Below are 23217 nucleotides of genomic sequence, written 5' to 3'. Positions count from 1 at the left end.
CTGCGTAATCGGACAAAGAATCTGTGTACCACTTGCTTACAGTCATTTGGAGAGCTTCGACTGCTGGATAGAGGCATGGCAAGAGGAGTTTTTATTTGGATCGGTGCCGGCCCATGGGTTGCTCAATTTAGCGGGCCATTGGTTAGATGTTTAGTTCTTTACTGGAATGAGGGGTTAGAGGCGTGTTGGTCACTGATTCAATCATACATGAATGGGACGTTTTGTGTGTAGGGCGCCCTCCTCCGGTGTGTGTGTGCGATTATATTTTTTACGTTGCAGCACATTGCAGGTAGGTTCGTAGTACCATTGCCAGCCAAAAAAGAAGGGGGCCCGATGAGGGATATTATATTATTTGTTTTTGGGGCATTGTGAGTGTTTCAGGGGATATGGAGTGTCGTCTGCCGGCAACCAGGTTGGATACTATAGAAGGGGATTTGGGAGACCCAGGGACGGCGCTAGGAACAGTTGAGGACTTTGCATTCATTGCTGGTTAAGTTCAATTTCACCTTTTTATTCGATGAGTAGGGTTTTTGGACGACGGCTGCCGTCTGCTACAGTGGGGGTTTCAGGCCCTTATCCATTTAAACAGTTGAATGGGGAACATAGGGAGGGTTAGAAGGTTTGATACGAGTTTTTAGCCACATATAACGGACGATTGGTTTGGATGCCAGCCCGGTGAGTAACTTCAATAGGGAAGGGGTCACGAACATGGCGGGGTCAACAGGTCTGTTCTTTTTTTCTTTTGGGGGCAATGGGTGCGAAACCTTGGCCCCAAGTTTTGTTGGGTAAAAGTGGGGTGTTCCAGTGGTTCTAGCTATGGAGCTGTGGTAAGGAACCTGACACAGAACTGAATTGTGCTTACGTGGGTGTGGTTCACGTGGGCAACCACATGTTCACGTTGTCACAACTGGTCATGCGGCAGCTACGCCATTTGGGGTTGCTCTGAGTGCAGTTGAACATTTTCTCTATGCTATTATATTACAGACATTGAAAACACGGGAGCTTACTCCTTGCCTCTATTTTCAGTGGGACAGGTTCAGAGAGTTAGCCAGCCACAGAGAAAGGAGGAGTTCACTACTCAGGCTGGATAGGGGATATGGCATTGGAGTCAGCATGGGAGGTACCCGGGCAGTCAGTCAGTGAGTCCACATGGGCGGCTTACATGACGGTATGAAAGGGTGATTTTTGGTGCAGGAGTCTGAGGTCAAACATGGCCGTGTGGGGGGTTGTTGGTTTGGTACTTTGGTTCCAGGAACATGGTAAATGGGTGGTCAGTGTCTGCTATTGAGCGGAAACTGGCGGGTTTCTGGCTTTTGTTTAAGCTGCTGGGCAGGGTGGATTGGACAAAGGAGTTTGGGTTGGACAGTTTAAAAAAAAAAAAAAGGAATGAGGATCAAAGGGTTAGAGGGGTAGAGATGCTGCGGTTTGTGGTACCAGGCTTCAGGGCATGCTTTGGGAAAACAGTAAGAGAATTTCTAGGTTTTAGAACAGATGGAATGGGGGGACGGATCATGTGGCAAAAAGCTGGAAAGTATTGGTTAAGGTTCCAGTTCGTGTGTTCTGAAAATGCCACAGGGACGCAAGGTTGGATGGTGCAGAATACGCTTCACACTCCTTCCGCATCGGGGCGGCCGTGGAAGCTGCCAGGTGTGGGTTGGATGAGGCGGCGGTAAGGAGGACTGGTAGACGGGAAGCGAGGAGATTCCACACTTACATTTGCCTTCACTTGGGGGTGGAATAAATATATGTATTAAAAAAAAGTAAGAGGAGGTGGGGGGTGGGCTGTACATACAAGCCGTGTTGTTTGAGGAGTGGGGTAAGTTGGTTTACGTTAAAGTTGGTGCTGCCTTTGTTTGGCAGTTTTTCGTCCAGATGGAGGTCTTATACGCCTTGTCTGGATTTCTTGGTCATTTGTATGTTTATTGGGGGGCCAGGAGAGCAGATGTAAGGCCAGTTGGCAGACAGTTGGGTATCTAGAGGAGGGAGGCATGTGTTCACTGGCTGGGGTATACGTGTTGAGGTGGAGCAAGATGGTATCAGAAGTGGAACATTAGGCATGGCGGGATAGGCTGCCAGTTGGTTGGGTATGCATGCAAGTGGTAATGCTTTAGGGTCCAGATGATCAGGGAGTTGATCTCGGATGTTATGTCAGATATTTTAAAACTTCGGACTGTTTTCCTAACACAATACTGCTGGGGTCCGACATGGGTGAGCGGACGACTAAGTGAATGGCACGGTCCATGGCGAAAAGTAACAAGGCCTGCATCGGAGTTTATCAAGTGGTAGGGAGGTTTGTGGCTCGGAATGGGGGCATGGTGATCAGGCAAGTAGAGGTGGAAACTAACGTGGGCCTGTAATGGAGGGCGTTGGCATACAGCTCTTGGTAGTGGTGATTGTTGGCTGTGAGGTGGGGCTTCAAAATGGGATCCAGAGGGCCCTGGGGGTATGAGGGAGCCCTTAAGGGTAAGGTGTCATCCTTGTGGGCTGTGGTGGTGTTTTGTTGGTCTTTGATGGTGGCAGTAAACATATGTGATGGAAAGGGGTGGGGGGGCTCATCGGTAGTATGTGCCCCTCCGGTGTATTCCAGCGAATGGTTAGCTGAAATACTGTAATGGTTGCATTACGGGAAGGGGGTTGTCTCAGAGCTGATTATCCGCTGGAGGCCTATCGTGTGGAAAAAGGTCCCGCATTGTATTGGTGGAATGTGTGTTGGAGTTCGGGGGTGCTGTCAAAGACCAACAGACTGGAGTTAAACAAGTTGTTACGGATGTGATATTTTGGTATATATTTGATATTGGGGTTATTTATATGGTGTGAATAATAAATAGGCTGCTATGGCCATTTATACTCCAAAAGGTGTGGTCTCATCATTTTAAAAGGGGTAAGAAATGGGAATGTTGGAGTACAAGTGGTATATCAGTAAGAAGCAGGTTGGGTACTTCTGAACTACACTGGTCAGGGATTTTAGGGATAGGGAGTGGGGCACACCATGAATTAGTGGAACTTTGTACTAGGTTTTAACACTATACTGTATGTACAAGATACTAACTGTATTGAAGTCTGTCTGATTTTAATGGATTCAATAATCTCTTTAATGTTCTTTAATTTAATTAAGGAATTCAAGCTCTACTGTCTGATGGTAACTTAAAATAACTTATTATAATCACAGTTTACAGTTTATGTACATGCGCTTGATTGTATAAAAGAGGTTCTAAAAGTAAACGTTTTTTTACCTTGTATTCTATGCATTATGGTATAAAAACCTTCTCTGTGCAGCTCACCCCTTCCCCCCCCCCCCACCCCGTACTTAGCCGAGTCTAATCTAGTGCTGTGTATGAGAGCAGCAGTGGGAGCCATTGGCTCCTGCCGCTGTCAATCACAGCCAGTGAAGCAAGGAGCGGGGCCCGAGCTGCGCTTTGTGTGTCTATTGACACACAGAACACAGCCCAGGATTGAGCCCACACTAGTGCCCCGATAGTAAGAGGCCTGCTTTGGAGGCACTCAGCATGGGAGGAGCCAGGAGATACCCAAAAACCATTGCACAGAGCAGGTAAGTATAATATGTTTGTTATTTAAACACAAAAATATCCTTAAGAATCACTGTAAGCTACATAGAAATTCTCTGACACTGCTCACTGGGTCCTCTAAACCTGATGACCAGTAAGTACATGAACTGTGTACATTGGGATTATGTGATACTGCCAAACACAAGGTTGCCAGGTTGCTATTACCTTCTTGTCCCTGTTAGGAGATTTCCTCAAACATCCTAATCCATTGATAACAGCAAGTTATGAAATATCTTTAACAGGAAAACAGAAGCAATAAAAAAATACCCTTTTTAAGCAAAATGGGGAAATGTAAAACCTCTCTCTATCATGTTTTCTTATTGTCTTTGTTCTTGTTTCGCCTCACTTTCTATCCCACTGCCAACTTTGTCACAGTAACAAAATTGATGGGAACTCTGCAAAATCTGGTAGAGGCTCTAGTCTTCTCTACTCTATTTAAAATTAAAAAAATGTTTTAGCTACAGGCAGATCTCTCATTTAACAAAGATCTTGCATGAAGTTGCAAGGTCTGCCTATTTGTTAGCCCTGTCACGTCTGAATAAAAAGTATGTTTTGAAATCTAAAAAAATAAAAATAAATGTGCTGGCATTTTGGATCTTCAGCTTTCCTAGCATCCCGTGAGAATGCTGAGTGTTTTAACCTTGCTTAGGCAAATGTTTTAAAAGCTGAGATGCAAGATAAATATCCAGGGATGTGCCTGAGAGCAGACTTTATCCGCTCTTTCTCTCCTCACAGGGAAGATTGAGAGCAGCGGGAGCTTTTGTCTGTGGACACAGGCAGCGCAGGTGTGCCACGATAGGAAGAAGCTTTCTATCGTGGCACACCAAGAAGAGGAAAAGCCAGGAGCGTCGACGGGGGTCCCAAGAAGAGGAAGTTTGGGGCCGCTCTGTGAAATACAATTTCACAGAGCAGGGGAGTATAACATGTTTATTGTTTAAAAAATAAAAAATAAATAAGGTTTAGAATCACTTGGATTATAAGAAAAATAAATGGTGCTTAGAGAGTGCCAGACATTTCTCACCTTCAGTACACGGAGTGTTGGGTGTACCCTCTCCATTGGTGGGGTTAGATGCATTGAAGTCTGTGCACACTGTGCAGCCTGGTACTGTAGAGTGTTACACACAGCTCTATGTGATCCACGGGTCTCCTCCTTCACAATCACTCCTCCCGATTCATATCCTCCCATTCTGCGGTCTGGGACCATGCTGTGTGGGTATCCATACAGGGCACTAGCGGGAAAGCCCTCTGAGGGCAGGTATTGATATGTGCTTTTCACACGTTCCTGCGTAAGAGGAAATACATCAGACAAAAGTTCTTCTCCTGCTTCAATGTATGTGGATAAATCCACGGAGGTCTCAGGATCACAGAGATTACTCCCTACAATCTCTCCATGGGATGCTCCAAGACGGGTAGGGTAACTTGAGCTTGGGCCTCGTTTCTCACACTCATAATAACTGTTCTGAGACATTGTCTGGGCTATGGCTTTCTTCTTCCAGGTGATTATGTTCCTGTCCAGCACTCTTCGCCACGTGAAGGCCTTCTGTTGACAAAGTTCTCCTTAGTCTGTTGGCTAATCACTCTCTTCTTTATTTTATCAGCATAAGACAGCTGGAAAGACAGAATTTGGTTACAGAATTTCCTCTAACACATATTTATTATTGTGTCATCTTTTGTGTTACTGGTCAAATCCAGAAAACATGGAGTAAGGGGAAGGAAAGGTGACGCAACAGCAACTACACAGTTTACAGATAAAATCTTTTTTTGTGTGATTATAAATCATGGGAAGCACATACCTGAAGGTTAGCTACATCTCCACCTTCCAGGGTGCCATTGTCATGCAGGATTTTAAATTAATGATTCAAGAGGTACATTGTCTTTATGTAGTATTAAAAATATAACCATTGGTTCTTGTCCCATATAGCTGAGAGACATAAAGTATACAATTTTGACATAAGGGGTTTCCCATCATCTTTTGCACACCAGTGACATGAGATATTTAGACTGTTAGCTATATTTCTCATATCAGTGGCTAAGGCAGATCTTGAAAAGAATACATATATGGACAACTAGCCTTGGCTATTGACACTTCCCATGGCCTATACAGCCAGAACTTGAAATCCAGTTGTGTAACTGGTGCTGCTTTCAAGCCAATGTTTCTTGTATGTTCACCTGTGCCCCAGTTCTGGATTCTCTAAATCCACAATGAAATATGGAGGTTGCAACCTGAAATCTGATGTTCGCCATTCACAGCTTGAATTTCAGCTAATTCCTTCTGAATCAGATGAGGTTCAGGCTGTTGGTGGCCCTGTTGGCACCATCCAGCTTGACAAAACTCAACTGGAAAATTAAAAGGTAGAAAATTTTCAACCAAACAGTGACTGCATCCAGTCAGATGCTGCCACTGTTCAGGTACATAACCAGCTAAAGATTTATTGTCTGCTAGAATACAATAGCCTGCAGTGCAAATTCCTCTACTCATGCTGTGTGTGCAGGCAGGCACAATCAATTTTCTCCACTGCAGGTGACACTCGTCCACAATGCAGACGGGGGAGGAAGTCAAGATGAACTTAATTCCACTATGGTTTTCCCATCACAGGGAGGCAGCTATCCAATTGGGTGCTGGAACCCCATGTGACTTTGGAGGCCATCTTGAGTCAGTAAGAGTCTATTTTAGACCTTGGCTCCCAGGTTTGGATTTTATGAGTGGCTATTGTAGGGACAGGTCACCCGTTTGACAGGGACAGTACTTAAAGCCATGGAAAGGTTCCTGAGGAGTAGGGAAACCGAAAACTTCCCCTTTGAGTATGGATTGGCAAGGCTGCATTCTGCTTCTCGTGGCAGATGATGTTGGCATCAGTGGGTCTCCAGGCTACTGTCCCATCACTGTTGCACCTTGTAAGTGTTCTCGGCCAGGCTGCCTCCCCGCCGGGCCTGTTGTGTACTTATAGACTTTTGTTACAATATATTCCTATTACTACATTTGGACTCTGTGGGGTTGATTTACTAAAGGCAAATAGACTGTGCGCTTTGCAAAGTGCAGTTGCACTTTGCAAAAGCAGTTGCTTTGGAGCTTAGTAAATGAGCAGAAGTTCTGCTGATTTCCATCATCTACTCATGTGCAAGCAAAAATGCATTTTTTTAAATTTCCTTGGTTATTCTTTACAAAGTGAAGCTTTACCTTATTTTACAAACTGGAGCAAATAAACTTGCAGAGTGCAAATGCACTTTGCAAAGTGCACAGTCTGTTTGTCTTTAGTAAATACACCCCTGTGTGCTTTCTGACTGCCACACCAGGCTTCACCCACCCACATGTGGATAGAAGAATCTACTGATTTTCTCTCGTTCAGCTAATGTATGGCTAGTTTGAGATCCTCATTTTCCAGTTTAACAATTATTACTCTAGGTATCAACTCTGCTTCCTGACATATGTCTATACTGTACTGAACATTTGAGTGATATCTACATATCTGCCACAACCTGACCACAGTGCTTGTAATTTATTACCAAAACTGCAGTCACTTTAAATGTCATGTTATGTCAACTACTGGTGCCCCAAACCCCTTTTTTCCATTCCACAACCAATATATTCCGTCCTTATTAGCCTCATGTGAAATGGAATTGGGGTGCAGGAAAGTGTGTGAATTTAAGGCAAGTATTAATGGGAAAGTACACATAGCCAAGTTAAAAAAAAATAAAAATACTTTACCAACTGGTCGAATAATATTCATGGAAATTTTTTTAAATAAAAGAAAATATTTAAGAAATTATTTAAAAAAGAGTTCAGCCACTTAACATCTTCATTGAATTGTTGTTATGCAAAATAATGTTCTGACATGATTAAAAACACTATATTTCATAAGTTATAAGAAGTTTTTTTTTGTTTGTTTTTTTAATCTTTAGGGTTACAAATAGTTAAATTGCAAGGTGTCTGCCTGTTTTTTTACAAATTCATTGAAGCCAGGAAGTATAACTTGTGCTATACGTCCGATGCTCCAGTGCAGGGGACTTGCAGCTGTCCTTTAAAGCCATTCTGTCTGGTCCTCTTCTCCCTTGTATATTCAAAGAATACAAATTGTTTTGTGATTGGACAAAAGGAGAGGAGGGGTGGACAAAGGACTCTGTGGCTTGTGTGTAGGAGAGCTGCAAGCCTCCTGTCGGAATAATAGAAGTATAGCAAAAGCTATACTTCCTGGCTTCTATGAAAATTGGAATTTGTAAATTGTAAAGAACAGGCAGTGATCCAGTTGGTGGCAGACACCTCATGAGATTGAGCTATTTGTAACACAAGATGTTTTTTAAAAATAAAATTTTCTGCCGTTTGCCAATTCATCTCTGCTGGAGATCAGTTATCTCCCCAGCAGCCTCTCAGATCATGCTTCATTAGAGATCAACTTGAGGGTATGCCAGACACGAAATGCGACCCTGTGGCGCCTAGGTACCCAGTGGATTTCTCACCCAGATATATCTGAGTCAATTCGGCCTTTACTAGAGGAATATTTTGGTTCCATCTCACTGCCTATCATTTGGGACACCGTCAAGGCGTGTGCAAGGGGCCATTATATTTTAGCTATTGCTGCGGCTTAAATGACCAGACGTCTGATTCGGAAGCACTACAGGGTCAGATAACTACTCGTACTCAGGAATATGCTTTGGATTCCACTCCGGCCAAATTTGTTTCCCCAGAGGTCACGAGATTGGATATCCACAAGAGTAAATATTTGCTTTTTGAGCAAGGGGATAGAAATGGGAGGTTCGTGGCCCTGTTGGCAACATGATACTCCACTTACTATCATCCTGGAAATGAAAACAAATGAGGGTTCGGTAGTGACTTCATTAGATGACATACTTAATGAGGTCCTTTTATCATAGTCTTTACACCTCTTCTTTGCCCCCAAGCTACAACCCGATGGACATGCATCCCCTTTTGGATACGGTTGCTCTGGGCTGGCTCACAGACGCTGAGTGAGAACTTTTGGTAAGGCTGATTACGTCTGAGGAGGTCCTTTTTGCTATCAACTCCTTCCTGCATGGCAGGGCCCTAGGCCTGGATGGCCTCCCCATAGAGTGATATATAACATAGTATACAGCTGGCTCCCTGATTAGCTGCCCTATTCATGGATTGTCTGGTAGAAGATATCCTTCCTTCCTCCACAAGTGAAGTTCATATTATTTTGATTCACAAAAGTCCTAAAGACCCAGCACTATGTGCCTCTTATAAACCAATAGCACTATTAAATTTAGCTTTCCAAATCCTTACTAAGCTTCTCACCAGCAAACTAAACAATGTCCTCTCAACTGTCATAGACGCAGATCAGACATGTTTTATGTCTGGAAAATCCACAGACATAAACATTTGTAGACTTTTCACCAACATACATGCTCCCCACACCAACCAGGGTACACAGGTAATTGCCTCCCTAAATATAGAAAAAATTGACAGGGTTGAATGGAAGTACCTATGTGAGGTCATGAGGCATATGGGTTTTCCACTTATCTTTACTTAACCACTTAAGGACCAGGCCTCTTTTTCGGACTTGGTGTTTCCATGTTTAAAACACCGTATTTGCGCAGCGGTCTTAGAAGCGCACTTTTTTTGGAAAAAATTCACTTTTTTGAATAAAAAATAAGACAACAGTAAAATTAGCCCAATTTTTTTTTATACTGTGAAAGATAATGGTATGCCGAGTAAATTGATACCCAACATGTCACGCTTCAAAATTGCGCCCGCTCGTGGAATGGCGTCAAACTTTTAGCCTCAAAAATCTCCATAAGCGACATTTAAAAAATTCTACAGGTTGCATTTTTTGCGTTACAGAGGAGGTCTAGGGCTAGAATTATTGCTCTCGCTCTACCGATCGCGGCGATACCTCACATATGTGGTTTGACCACCATTTTCATATGCGGGCGCTACTCACGTATGCGCTCGCTTCTGTGCGCGAGCTCGTCGTAACGGGGTGTTTTTAAATTTTTTTTTTTTTTCTTATTTATTTTAATTTATTTTATTTATTTTTACACTTTAAAAAAAAATAAAAATAAAATGGATCACTTTTATTCCTATTACAAGGAATGTAAACATTCCTTGTAATAGAAAAAAGCATGACAGGTCCTCTTAAATATGAGATCTGGGGTCCAAAGGTCCTCAGATCTCATATTTGGGCTAAAATGCAAAAAAAAAAAAAAAAAAAAAAAAAAAAAAAAAAAATCTGACATTTAAAAAAAAAAATATACCTTTAAGAGGTATGGGCGGAAGTGACGTTTTGACGTCGCTTCCGCCCTCCTATGGTATAGAGACGAGTGGGGGCCATCTTAGCCTCACTTGTCTCTATGCCCAGCCGACAGAAGGACCCGATCGCCTCCGCCGCTACCGACGGCTCCGGTAAGCGGCGGAAGGTGCGGGAGGGCGGCGGGAGGGGGGGTGGCACCTCTCCCGCCGCCGATAGCGGTGATCTCGCGGCGAATCCGCCCAGGAGACCACCGTTATCGTACAGCCGACCGCCGCCTGAAGAGATGGACACCTCGGTTGTGGCAGCAGCTGCTGCCGTTACCGAGATATCCCTCTTCAAAAAATGGACGTACATCGTCGTGCGGCGGTCGGCAAGTGGTTAATGGTTGTGTACCCTATACAAAAATCCATCTGCATCTATTAAACTGAGGGGTCAACTTTCAGAACCTTTTTCACTCCATAGGGGCACGCGGCTCTATTCGCCATTGCTATGGAACGGATTGCAGAGGCTCTCTGCAATTCCCCAGAGATCAACGGCCTTCATATTGACTGCCTGGAGGAGAGGGTAGCCTTGTACGCTTATGATTTACTTATTTTCCTCCGAGTGGACAAATTCTTTATTGTTTCCTGTTGACCCTGCGGCCAGGTATAATGCCCCATCTGATGTTTCTCTACAAGGGGTAGATACGTTCAAATATCTAGGAATTGTAATTTATTGCTCTGCTACTGATTATATACAGTTGAATTTGCTACTTACTTTGACCATTGACAAGGCAAGGCTTAAAGCATTGGAGAACTTGCCACTGTCACTATTAGGCCACATAAATCTTAAAACAATGACAATCCTGCCCAAATTCACCTATTTATTTCGTAACTTCCCCTGAAGGCTGCCTAAAAAAAATATTTTCTATTCTCAATCAACTATTGGTCTAGCTTCTGTGGGGACCTTGCCCAGCCCGTTACAAATTATCTACGTTAATGAGACCTTCCTCGCAGGGGGGCCTTGCCATGCCTGATTGTTTTAAATATTTCTTCATCACAATTAGTTACAGCCTTCTGGTGGCTATGCCCGGATACCTCTAATACTGTGACGGTTTTGGAAGCAGCAATGCTCTTGTCTATGGAAGCCCTTCAACTGTTGGTCTATTGTGGGGGTAAGGTTCCACACCATTTGACGCCATCTATGCTTACCACCCTCAAGGCTTGACGGTAGTGGTTGAGCTTTGAACAGGGTAATTCCAAGCAGTTTTCCCAGCATACTTCCTTATGGATCAATTCAACTCTACTGCATCTATACTCTATCCCAGATCCTCAAGCCTGGACGAAAGTCCATAAAAAGCATTATCACATATTGTGGACCAAGATAAATGTATTTCATTCCCTACTATTTGCTTGAGATACAACATTCCATTCTCCTATTACTTCAGATATTGGCAACTCTCCCATGCCTTTAGCAGCCAATTTCCTGATTCTTCAGTGCGTCTCACTATGTCATCTCTTGAGGAGACTGTACTGTCTGACTGTTCAAAAAAACCTATGTCGGTCCTCTACAGTCATCTATGCTTTGTTACCCTCAGTGAGATGTTGACTCTGTGGAAAAAATGGCTAGTAGACATTCCGGACCTTGACAGGGACGATTTTTCCGATATATGGGACCTGTCATTTAAGCAACTTATCTCTCTCAGAGACTGCCTTATTCAATTTAAAATAATACAATAAGCTTCCTATGCACAATAGAGAGTGCAAAAAAGTGGTTCCTGCCATGTCACCTGATTGTTGGAGATGCTCTCACTCTAGGGGAGACTTCATTCACATTTTTTTGGCCCTGCCAAGCCATTACACAATACTGGGAGGTAGTGATTCATGTCTCCGGTTGGAACTTCTCTCCCTTCTTGCGAGTCTGCTTACTGGGTCTGGTTGAAGAATTGGCCCCTACAGTGGTGGAACGGACATTGCTGTGACTCCTTCTATTGCATGCAAGGAAGGCAAAAACTCTAGCCTGGAAAAAACCTACTCCTCCAACAATATCAACCTGGATGAAACTGGTCAAACATGCCGTTCCCCTCTATAAGGATACCTACTGTAATAGGGGATGCCCACACAGAAGTTTGACAAAGTTTGGGGTAAATGGCTTAAGGGTGACTCTACAGCAGGGATATGCAATTAGTGGACCTCCAGCTGTTGTAAAACTACAAGTCCCATCATGCCTCTGCCTCTGGGTGTCATGCTTGTGGCTGTCAGAGTCTTTCTATGCCTCATAGGATTTGTAGTTCTGCAACAGCTGGAGGTACGCTAATTGCATATCCCTGCTCTACAGCAATTGTGTCTGAGGTTCTGCTTTATATTTATATTTATATATTTATTTATGTAATGCCGGGCTCCTAAAGAGCATGTGCTATGTTTTTGTCAATTTAAATGTTCCTAAGGCCATAGTTGGGTTTTAGGGGTTAATTGTAGTAAATTATGGTCTCAGTATCAGTTTGGCTGGACTGTATTGTGTTCTGCCTGGCAATAGGTGTGGGTGTCACCTTTGGCAGGCATTGGAACGCAGTCCGGTTGGACGCATTGGGTGCCAATATTTCTCGGAACCAATCAGTGGGTGCATTGTCTCGCTGTGTATTCTGGGAGAGAATACTTAAGATGCTGAGGTCACGTGGTTCGAGTGTTCCGGTCCAGAAGTACGTTCTTACTCCATGGTCCTGGACCTCCTGACCAGCCCCCAGAGGCCCTCATGGCCTGGGGTGCAGATCCATCCATTTTCGAGTCTCAGGGCTGGCTAGCCCAAGGCACAGTAACTGGAAGGAGGGTTCCAAGGTGGACGGTGCCGTATATCGATTTTGGAGAGGCCCAGCAACTGAAAACGCAGCCAGGGGAGGATTCTTCAAAAGAGGGCCACGCACAAGGCTGGCTGCTCAGCAAGAGCCTAAAAGCTAAGCTGGAAAGGACACCAGGTGAATCCACACTCATATCCCGGACCGGCTGCAAGATACTGGTATGTATGTATGAGAGTTCTCTGATTTCATCCTTCACTTATAACCAAGTCTCTGAGAGAGGCTTTTCATTCTAAATTTCTATGACCAAGTCTGTGGCAGAGACTTTGCTTTATCTGAATCACCTGCCGGTTGCTAAATTCACCAAAAGGGGATTTATCTGATAGTTGTAATATCCAGTTGCGAATGGCTATTCCCTGGATTGCATAGAGAGAGACATTCAAGTGTCAGCAGTTCCAAGAGTACCTGAGATTTTCTACCTATACCCTCTATTCTCTACTTAGAGACTGTGTTCTGTTCAACGTTTTGCAAATAAAAATCCCTAAAGTGGATCCAGTGCCAGTCTCTGCAGTTCATTGGGCCATCTACCTCGGGAAACCCCTAGACACATACAAGGTCAAGAAGGTAACGGTAAGCCCAAAAACAAATCAGCCGTTACTTCGGGGGTAAATGCTACATTTATATTTCTATTTTGATGGGAGGGTGCGCAGGGCCATGCCAGCCTTCTGGGGTGTTTTTCCATTCTATTTACATGTAATTTATTGGGGAAGTCCATTCACACACACCTTGTGTTATTTTGTATTCTCTTTTGTTTTTTATTGATGGCCATTCGGGGGATCGGCGGTCTGTATAAGGTTACCCCTGCATGGGTGATGTTTATGTTCATAAAACCTCTAATAAAAAGAACTATTGAATAAAAAAATTCCTTCCTTCTACTTTAAGTTAACCACTTGACCACTGGGCACTTAAACACCCTTAATAACCAGACCAATTTTCAGCTTTCGGTGCTCTCACATTTTGAATGGCAATTACTCAGTCATGCAACACTGTACCCACATGAAATTTTTGTCCTTTTTTTCACACAAATAGAGCTTTCTTTTGGTGGTATTTAATCATTTTTCGTGCTATAAAAGAAGAAAAGACCGAAAAGTCTGGAAAAAAAATTTTTTTTCTTTGTTTCTGTTATAAAATTTAGCAGATTAGTAATTTTTCTTCATAAATTTTGGCCAAAATTTATATTACTACATATCTTTGGTAAAAATAAGTACAAATTGTTGTATATTATTTGGTCTTTGTGAAAGTTATAGAGTCCACAAGCTATGGTGCCAATATCTGAAAATTGATCACACCTGATGTACTGATGGGCTATCTCAATTCTTGAGACCCTAACATGCCAGAAAAGTACAAATACCACCCAAATGACCCCTTTTTGGAAAGAAGACCTTCCAAGGTATTTAGTAAGAGGCAGGATGAGTTTTTTGAAGTTGCCATTTTTCCCACAATTCTTTGCAAAATAAAGATATTTTTTTTCCTTTTTTTTTCACAAAATTGTCATATTATCAGGTTATTTCTCACACACGGCATATGCATACCACAAATTACACCCCAAAACACATTCTGCTATTACTCCCGAGTATGGCGATACCACATGTGTGAGACTTTTACACAGCGTGGCCACATACAGAGGCCCAACATGCGCCATCAGGCCTTCTGTAGCACCCAGGCCAATTCTGACATTTCTCTCCTACATGTAAAAATCTATATTTATTTGCTAGAAAATTACGTGGAACCCCAAAACATTATATATGTTTTTTAAGCAAAGACCCTAGAGAATACAATGGTGGTTGTTGCAACTTTTTATCTTGCACGGTATTGGCACAGCAATTTTTCGAACGCGTTGGGAAACGCTTAAAAAAAACAGTAAAGTTACCCCAAGTTTTTGCATAATGTGAAAGATGAAGTTACTCAGAGTAAATAGATACCTAACATGTCACCCTTCAAAATTGCAAACACTCGTGGAATGGCGCCAAACGTCGCTACTTAAAAATCCCCATAGGCGACGCTTTACATTTTTTTTACTGGTTACATGTTTTGAGTTACAGAGGAGGTCTAGGGCCAAAATTATTGCTCTCGCTCTAACATTCACAGCAATACCTCACATGTGTGGTTTGAACACGTTTTCATATGTGGGCGGGATTTACGTATGCATTCGCTTCTGCATGCGAGCACATGGGGACAGGGGCGCTTTAAAAAAAAATTTATATTGTTCATTTTACTTTATTTATTTTAGTTTGACATTTTTGCATCATAGATGGCTGTCTAATATACTGCTTGGAGAGGCTGTTGGTAAAATCCAACACTGATTGACACTGATAGGCTGCGCTGGTGGACATAGATGAGGTGGCACTGAAGGACACTGATTGACACTAATAGGCTGCACTGATGGACACCGATGGGCTGCACTGGTGGGCACTGATGAGGTGGCACGAACGGACACTGATGGTCACTGATAGGCTGCATTGATTGGCACTGGTAAGGCTGCATTTTATTGGGGGGGAGGGGGGGTTGCCGCACGAAGCGTCCTCCCTGAAATGAGTTTGCAACCTCCCTGAAATAAGTTTTTGCAAGTTGGGAAGTCTGTTATCTATTCATGGTCAATGACACTAATTATTAAAGTAAGGGATTCATCATGGCAGTCGGAGAGCTAGCATTTTCAGAGGAGGTGAGCAATGATTGCCTCTATGTCTTTCTTATGACAGATGTATGACAGATGTAATTTAAGGTCACAAAAAAACAAATAGTAGTTCACATATGAAAAGTATGCCAACAAAAAGATGTCTTATTGCCCCTAAAAAAAGCAGATTTTATTTTATTTTTTTATCGAATTCTACAATATAAATTTTGAGTGAACCTTTCAAAACTCAAAGAAATAGGTACAAATAGGCCCTTAGCAAACTAACATATTTTACTCCCTGAAAATAAAGCTAGAATTTTTTTTTTTTTCAGATGTAATGCTTTAGTATGGTTTGAATTAGCAGTGGTTATGCTTTCACTATTGTGCACATCACAACCATTATGTGGGCATATTAAACAATGTAAAGATAGAATTGATTTGGTTGGCCTGTTTTGTGATCCGAGATGACCCTGGAGGCCCTTCTGTTTATGAGAGCTGCCCGCCCAGTGAAAAAACACTTCAAACTCACAACTTTACCTCATCTTTTATAAATAGATTAATTATGGGCAGAAACACACAGAGTTTAGGGAGCAGGCTTTCCCCTCTTAGCTCAAAGTCAATCTCAGACAAACTAACTTAATATAAATTAGAAAATCAACATGCATATTTCATAGCTTAAACGACTGAAGTCTTTTAAGAAGCCATTCCAGATATTGTCCTTCTAATCTTCTAAGCGTATAGATTTCTTTCTTTTTTACACTAGTTATCTCCGTCTTCTATATATATTCCTATGTTAAGCACCCACATATGAGCTGACTCTTTTAGGAGATACAGAATGTGGTAAGTGGCATCAGCAAGTACAGGCCTGATATGAGCACTGTACCCACACTTCCTCTTGTGGTTAAAGAAAAACTCATCATCATCTCACCACAAATATTTTCTTCTGAAGTTTTGTAAAAAAAATATATATATTTATTTAATAATTGTTTGTCTATTATAAATTATAATAATGCGTTCACAAATATCCTCGACTCAAAAGTCTGCATAGATAAGAGTTTTGGTAAAACCAGGAGATTTTAGCAACTTGTCTCTGTTTCGGCTTAATACATTGAAGCCATAGGGCAGGGTGAAATGAGAGGTTTTCTTTTTTGCACAATTAACTTAAAAAAAGAGACAATACACAAATGAAGAATGAGTATACAAAAAAAAAATACAAAGAACAAAAAACTCCAGTTTTAGTAAAGCCACCCCCTCCGTGGGACTAAATACATTTTTACATGTGTGTGTATGTGAATGAACTACCAGCTACCAGTCAGTCATATTCATGGCTTGAAATGTCTTCTGGCTGTAACATTGCCTGAGTAGGGTGTAAAATGGAACTTTCTAGCATTGCTGTTACTTCTTTTGTAATACAGAAAGTTGCCCAATGACATTATAAGCAATTTCTTTTTTTTTCCAATGATGTCAGTAGATTTGTTGTCAGATGTAATACTAGTATAATAAATGTCAGAATCAGCAAAAAAAAAATTGATAAAAAGGGGTGAGTTTTGGAGGGCATTGGCTCTTTAACGAGATCCACATTGGGAGGGTACCTTGCAAAGAGGGGGCTTTGCCACCCCTCCCCCTTGCAGGGTACCTTGTCTTCATGTTGAGAGTACAAGGGCTTTATCCCTACATCCTGTCTCCCAAAGGTGATGTAGGGGTCTGCAGGGGGGACTTAGCAGGATCTGAAAGCTCCCTTTAGAACAAGAGGGCCTTGTCTATATTAATGGTTTTGGGGCCCTTTTTTACTTACAGAGTTACAGTGTGTATCAAAAGTCAATCACGTTGTCCAGCAATGTTCATCCACATCAATAACAATAAGCACTGCCTGACATTGTTGACCCACTTCCACAAAGACTCACCAATCAATGACGCTACCACGCCACTTCTAGCATCGCAAATGACAGATCCCTCCTGACTTCTGTATGTAAACAAGTCATCAGGGATCCTGGGTGATAATGACCAAATACAACTGTCTCTAAATGTCTATTTGTAAGCATGCCTGCTGGAAACTGTCATTCAGTGTGGTACTTCTACTTTATAAAGTGCATCATACTGCAACAGCAAGTTTACATGCAAGTTTAAGGCATCCCCATTGAACAGTATTTTCTTATTTTTTGTTTTTTTTTACATTGGTACATGTCTCCAAAGATGATGCCCAGCTACTTATGCCTTTTTTTTTTAAATAATAACTTGCATAATTAGCCTTAAAAAGGCCAGAAAAAAAATAACATGATTTGACTCCTAAAGATTTAAATTGGTTTGGGCATTGGCGGCTGGTGCTAAAAATTTGTGGGGGGGGGGGGGGCGCAAACAAATAAGCTGTTTGGCTAAGCCAGATCCTAGTTTCTTGCATATTTTGGATACTCTGACGTCACATACACACGACCGGACTTACCCACACACGTGATGATCTATGACGGGACTAGAAAAGGAAGTTCAATAGCCAGTAGCTAATAGCTGCCCCTGCGTTTTATTTGGTCCATCGGACCAGCACACAGACAAAGGTTTGTCTGTGTGATTTCGTCGGACAGATTTGAAACATGTTCTATTTCTAGGTCTGTCTGAATTTTTGAAGAAAAAAATCCAAAGAAGCCCACACACGATCGTAATATCCGACAGAATGATTCCATCAGACCTTTTCTGCCGGAAAGTCCAGTCGTGTGTACACGGCTTAAGTGATTGATCTGGCTGTCATAACCCCCAACTGTGTTCCTGTCCACCTGAGAGTTTTCAGTGTTTCACCTGCCCTTTTTTATAGTTCCTCTTGTTGAAATCTCAATAATATTTAAAAAAAAGGGGGGGGGAAATGTAGTGTGGGATTCCCTTTGAAAAAGGCCACTGCTAGTATGCAGCTTCTTGTATATTTTGGATACACTAACACAGGGATTGTTAGCCTGGCATGCACCCCTGGTGGTCCATGAATGGGTTTCAGGGGGTCCGTGAGGGTTCAATAAAAAAATAACATTTACCTTCACTATACATCACCCTGCCACTGCTTTAGCACTAATTGTTAAGCATCTCTTGACTCATTGTTGACCCAGGTTTACCATTTAAATTTGGATCATCATTCTCTGCCCATCTGCTATCTTGTGCCATTCCATAATAGCAAGTGCAAATTCTCATTTTCTAGTAGAAGTAGTATCATTTCTGACTGTGTTCCTGTCCACCTTTTTTTTTAATAGATATTGCTAGGGGGTCTAGTTTCAACAGTATGTACCAAAAACTGACGTGTCAATTTTTAAGAACCTACATATTCTTGAAGAATATTAACAATTTTTGTTTTGAGCAATTTTTATGTAACTTTTCTTAAATGTTTTTCATGTTTAAACGTATTACTTTTGAGAGATACCTTCCAAAAAATGCTGTCCTTGTAATTAACAGACTCTGTTTAATCTTATCAATAGTTGTAATCCAGTACATATAATGCAAAGTCTTTTTGATATGCATAATTCTGCTGTTATTCAGTGCATACTTATATAATACTCAAGTAGGATAATTTGCCAAAGAAGTTATTACAATACAGCTAGTCTATTCAACATTTACAGTCAAATATTATGTTATTGAGAATTGTGTAGACTTTTTGTAACAAAGGAGAGTATAGATAATTATTCAGAGATGAGACTTACTAAATAACACCGAAGGAAGCATATCTATTAATACTTTAGTTTTGTTTTTTTTTTCGTTTTTGCACAGATTATATTATTTTAACAAATGGAAACCTAATCCAGTCCTAGAATATAGAATATTTTTGTTTTTCTGCTTTTTGTAAGTAAATGACTTTACCTACAAACATTTCTTAATAAGCCTTTAGTGCTAGTGTGATCTCTGCATAGCTTTGGAACACTAGTGCCTAGCTGCATAAAGGAGTAGGAAACCCTAGGGTCGCCATAGATAGATTGAAATACTGTATATCTCCATAAAAACACAGATGTGGAGCCTATGCTTGTATAAATGATCTGAATGCCAGAATCTGCCATGACACTAAACAAGTGATGTTCGCAGTGTACATGTAGATCCTTTCCTCTGCCCCATAGCATTGTCAAGATTGTTATTACGCTGTAATAGTCTTTTGGGTGTAGCTATACTAACTAATTACACAACAGGGCTGAGAGCTTCTGACTCCTTTAGATATACTGCTGTTGTTGTTGATTTATGTTAAAATCCAATTTCCGCTGCTAATTTACTCAGCAATTGCAGAATGGATTTATAAAACATATAGGCTACTTCTGTACTGTTACTATCTAAAGCACTATAATAAGCACTTTTTATGTATATCAGGTAATATTGCTCCCATCAATGTAAATAATACAAGGGAAAAATTTAACTGGTACCATATTTTTATATAATATTACATTATACCTGCCATTGCAGCATACGTGTATAAGATGCAACACCTAATTGTAAAATTTGTTTTTGGAACCATTCTAAGATTACCAGAGACCTCATTCAATAGCCTTTCTTTATTTGATGATGTTGCTTTTATTTGATCTAAATTGTGTTAATGTAGTGATGCCATGATTCTACTGTCTTAGTGGGCCTTTTTACACCTTTGATAAAATGGGTTAGAAAAGATTGCTACTCTTTACATAAGGTTGACTATTAATGTTTTTAGTTTCAAATTACAGTTACCAAAAGCAGTATGTTGTTAACTGAATACCAAAGGTATGTACTTTTAAGTCCCTGGCTTATTATGGATTGATTGAATTTAGAAATAAATGAGGAGGCTGGGGGGATCAGGAGACCCTATCCCTCTATCACTTTTAAGTGTTGCCCTACTCTACTTATAATTGGATCATAAAAGACTATTCAGGATAATTAGGACAGTTCCTGAAGTTTTCTTCCTGTGTTCTTTGTAAAAAAAATAACAAATAAAACTTTGGGTAAGATTTACTAAAATTAGAGCCCTCAGAATTCAGTGCAGCAGTGCATGGTAGGCAATTAGCTTCGAACTTCAGCTTGTTCAGTTATGCTTTGACAATAAAACCTTGAAGCTGATTGGTTTCTATGCAGAGCTACGCCAGATTTGCACGCTCTAGTTTTAGTACATTCTGCCCAAAGTTTTTTAATTTTTCTACATAAACTATATAAATTACTATGTTTTTAGCCTGTGCCAGTTTTATTAACATCTCTAATCAATGTACATAAAGCTGCTGTTCAAGTCTTAATGGGATCTAATTTTAAAATAATTATCTGGCACATGGACAACAATGTCTTCACTACAAATTAGTTGAAAAGTCTCCATATTTATTTAGGGGGTAACCTGATTTTTTTTTTCTCTTTGTTTTAAAAGCAGAAATGAACAGAACATGACACAAAACGTTCTATCCCTCTACATTCTTGCTATCACCAGTTATGGATGATACGATCTTTTTTACTTCATACAAAGACACAGTTGTGCCAAAACATTTCTATCAAGTGTCAACAATGGCCTATATGGCCAATAATATTGTACTGGTTTGACTTTTTAACTTTATTCACACTAAAACTTGTAAATTAATGTGGCGTTCCTTCCTAATTATTACCTAGTTTTGAATGAAGAATGAATGGAGATACAGTCACCTAAAATAGATCATAGTAGTACATTCGGATTTCAATATAAATAATTCTACACTTTCTCAGACTATGTGAAATATCTGCCTCCTCACCTGCACATTGTACTAATTATTATTGTTATTATTAAGGTACTTATATAGTGCCATCAATTTACGCAGCGCTTTACGGTTTATCGTGTATCATAGTCATCTTCAGTTTTACTTATAACAAATGTTAGATATATCTAATATTAGATAATTAGATATTCTGTTACAGTATTATGTGCTATGTTATTGATTATTCATGAGAAAAGAATAAAAATAACAATATACTCTTACTGTATGTAACACACTTTTCTTTTTTATCTAATGTACATGTCTGCGTAACAAGACACACACATATATATATATATATATATATATATATATATATATATATATATATATATATATAAAACTATCTATCTATCTATCTATCTATCTATCTTTCTCTTTCTTTATATCTATTTCTATCTACCTATCTACCCGTATGTCAGTCTTATAGCTTATATTACATATAAAACAGATGAGTGATCTTAGCAATCATTTTTACCTGTGTCAATATTATTTTCTTTTGTACTCTTATATTTTCTTTTATATAATATACTGTACTATATGTAATGCACTTTTCTTTTTTTATCTAATATACATGTTTGCTCAACAATACACAAGCATATATAATTATCAATTATTTTTAAGTATAGATGAGTATTAGAAACTGTTATTTAAAAAAAATAAATCTATCTATCTTTCTCATTCTTTATATCTATTTATATCTACCTATCTATTTGTATTTCAGTCTTATAGCTTATACTACATATAAAACAGATGAGTGATCTTAGCAATAATTTTTACCTGTGTCAATGTTCTTTTCTTTTGTGCACTCGTCTGTCACTTGGGATATATGAAGCTTTGATATCTTGTACCCCAGAGTAGTTTTCTTAGGGGTGTCTTAATTACACCTTAAGTAAAATGCAGGTCTGAAGTGAACAAGTTTGGGGAGGGGGGGTCATCTCCTGCATCATTCTATGTACGATCCCTTTTACTGACAGATTCCGCCCCCCCATGATATGCTAATCAGGAAGACAACTGATTTCCCAATGGGGCTGGTGCAATCCAGACACTGCTCTGAGTTTATCAGCTCTCACCACATTGCCCCCACAGCACCCAGTAACGGCTACCTCACAGCGGGCCTAGGACTGGTTATTAACCTCTTATCTTCTAACTTGCAGATGCAAGGTATAAAGAATGCATTGCAGAAATTAAGGAGCAATTATAAAATCATTGGTTTTGTCTGGAACAATAAAATAGCAGGACATGTGTGTCTTAGATTTCTTCGTCTATGTGCACTTGCTTTACGTAGTGGGAGTAAACTGACATTTTCAAAAGTGATCAGATGAAGGATGTGAAGACTTGTGCAAGGCCAGCTTAAGACATTGTGCTGCCTTGGCCCAAGAATGAAATGCTGCCCTCCTCAAAAAAAAATCACGCCCACCAAAAGGCCCCCACATTCATTATTTTATATAATGATAACTAAAATCTAATTTATCAGAAAATCATATTAAAAATGCCATAAATCTATCCCCTATTTTGTAGAAGCTATAACTTTTAAGCAAACCAATCAATATATGCTTGTTGCGATTTTTTTTAACCAAAAATATGTAGCAGAATACATATAAGGCTAAACTGATGAAGACTTGTTTTATATCCAATATCATCTATAGGAGAGGTTTCCACCATCCCTGCTAAGCTTCATTTTATACAGTATGTCTTATTTTCAGTCTTATATGTATTATATGTGAAGTTGCGTATCAGAGACCCCTATAGTCATAATATTGAAGCCTATTGAGATTTCCATATATTAGAGGATTCCACCATTATGGTTATTGATCAGTAAGTTAGCGCTGCACTTTTTATTTTTGTGGTGTGCTTAACGGAAGGCCTTTTACTGACACTTTTTTAAAATTTTACCTCCAGTGGTGATTACTTATTATGCTGAAGATCAGCATGTGGAATTAATAAACATCAACAAATTTCAGTTGTGTCCCACCAAGCCAGCTCCCCATGGACAATGTGCCTGGCTGCTGAGTTCATCACCCCATCCCAGCACTGATTGGCAGTACCGACAGGCACTAATAGAAAGCACTGATTGGCACTGATAGGAAACACTGATGGGCCCTGATTGGCACTGATAGTTGGCCCTGATTGGCAGCATTAATGGCACTGATAGGCTGCACTGATTGGCACTAATAGGCAGCACTGATCAGCACTGATTGGCACTGATAGGAAGCACTGATTGGCAGCATTTAGTGGCACTGATAGACAGCACTGATGGGCACTAATTGCCAGTACTGATGGGCACTGATAG

General features: G+C 40.5%; 1 protein-coding gene across 1 annotated transcript in view; it reads right to left on the bottom strand.

Annotated features, from left to right (window-relative positions):
- CEBPE (CCAAT enhancer binding protein epsilon) overlaps window positions 1-21875 on the bottom strand; it is a 41332-nt gene extending 19457 nt beyond the window's left edge. Inside the window, exons 1-2 of the mRNA XM_077469421.1 lie at window positions 21705-21875; window positions 4588-5174 (exon numbers count right to left, since the gene is read on the bottom strand). Of these exons, the coding sequence (XP_077325547.1) occupies window positions 4588-5034 (447 nt within the window). The 5' untranslated portion in view covers window positions 5035-5174; window positions 21705-21875. The remainder of the gene's footprint in view (window positions 1-4587; window positions 5175-21704) is intronic.
- Window positions 21876-23217: the final 1342 nt, after the last annotated feature.

Source organism: Lithobates pipiens, unplaced genomic scaffold (assembly GCF_037356315.1).
Source record: "Lithobates pipiens isolate NorthernLeopardFrog02 unplaced genomic scaffold, aLitPip1_a1.2 Scaffold_11, whole genome shotgun sequence".
NCBI classification, from domain to species: Eukaryota; Metazoa; Chordata; class Amphibia; order Anura; family Ranidae; genus Lithobates; species Lithobates pipiens.
This window is presented reverse-complemented; position numbering and strand designations above follow the sequence as displayed.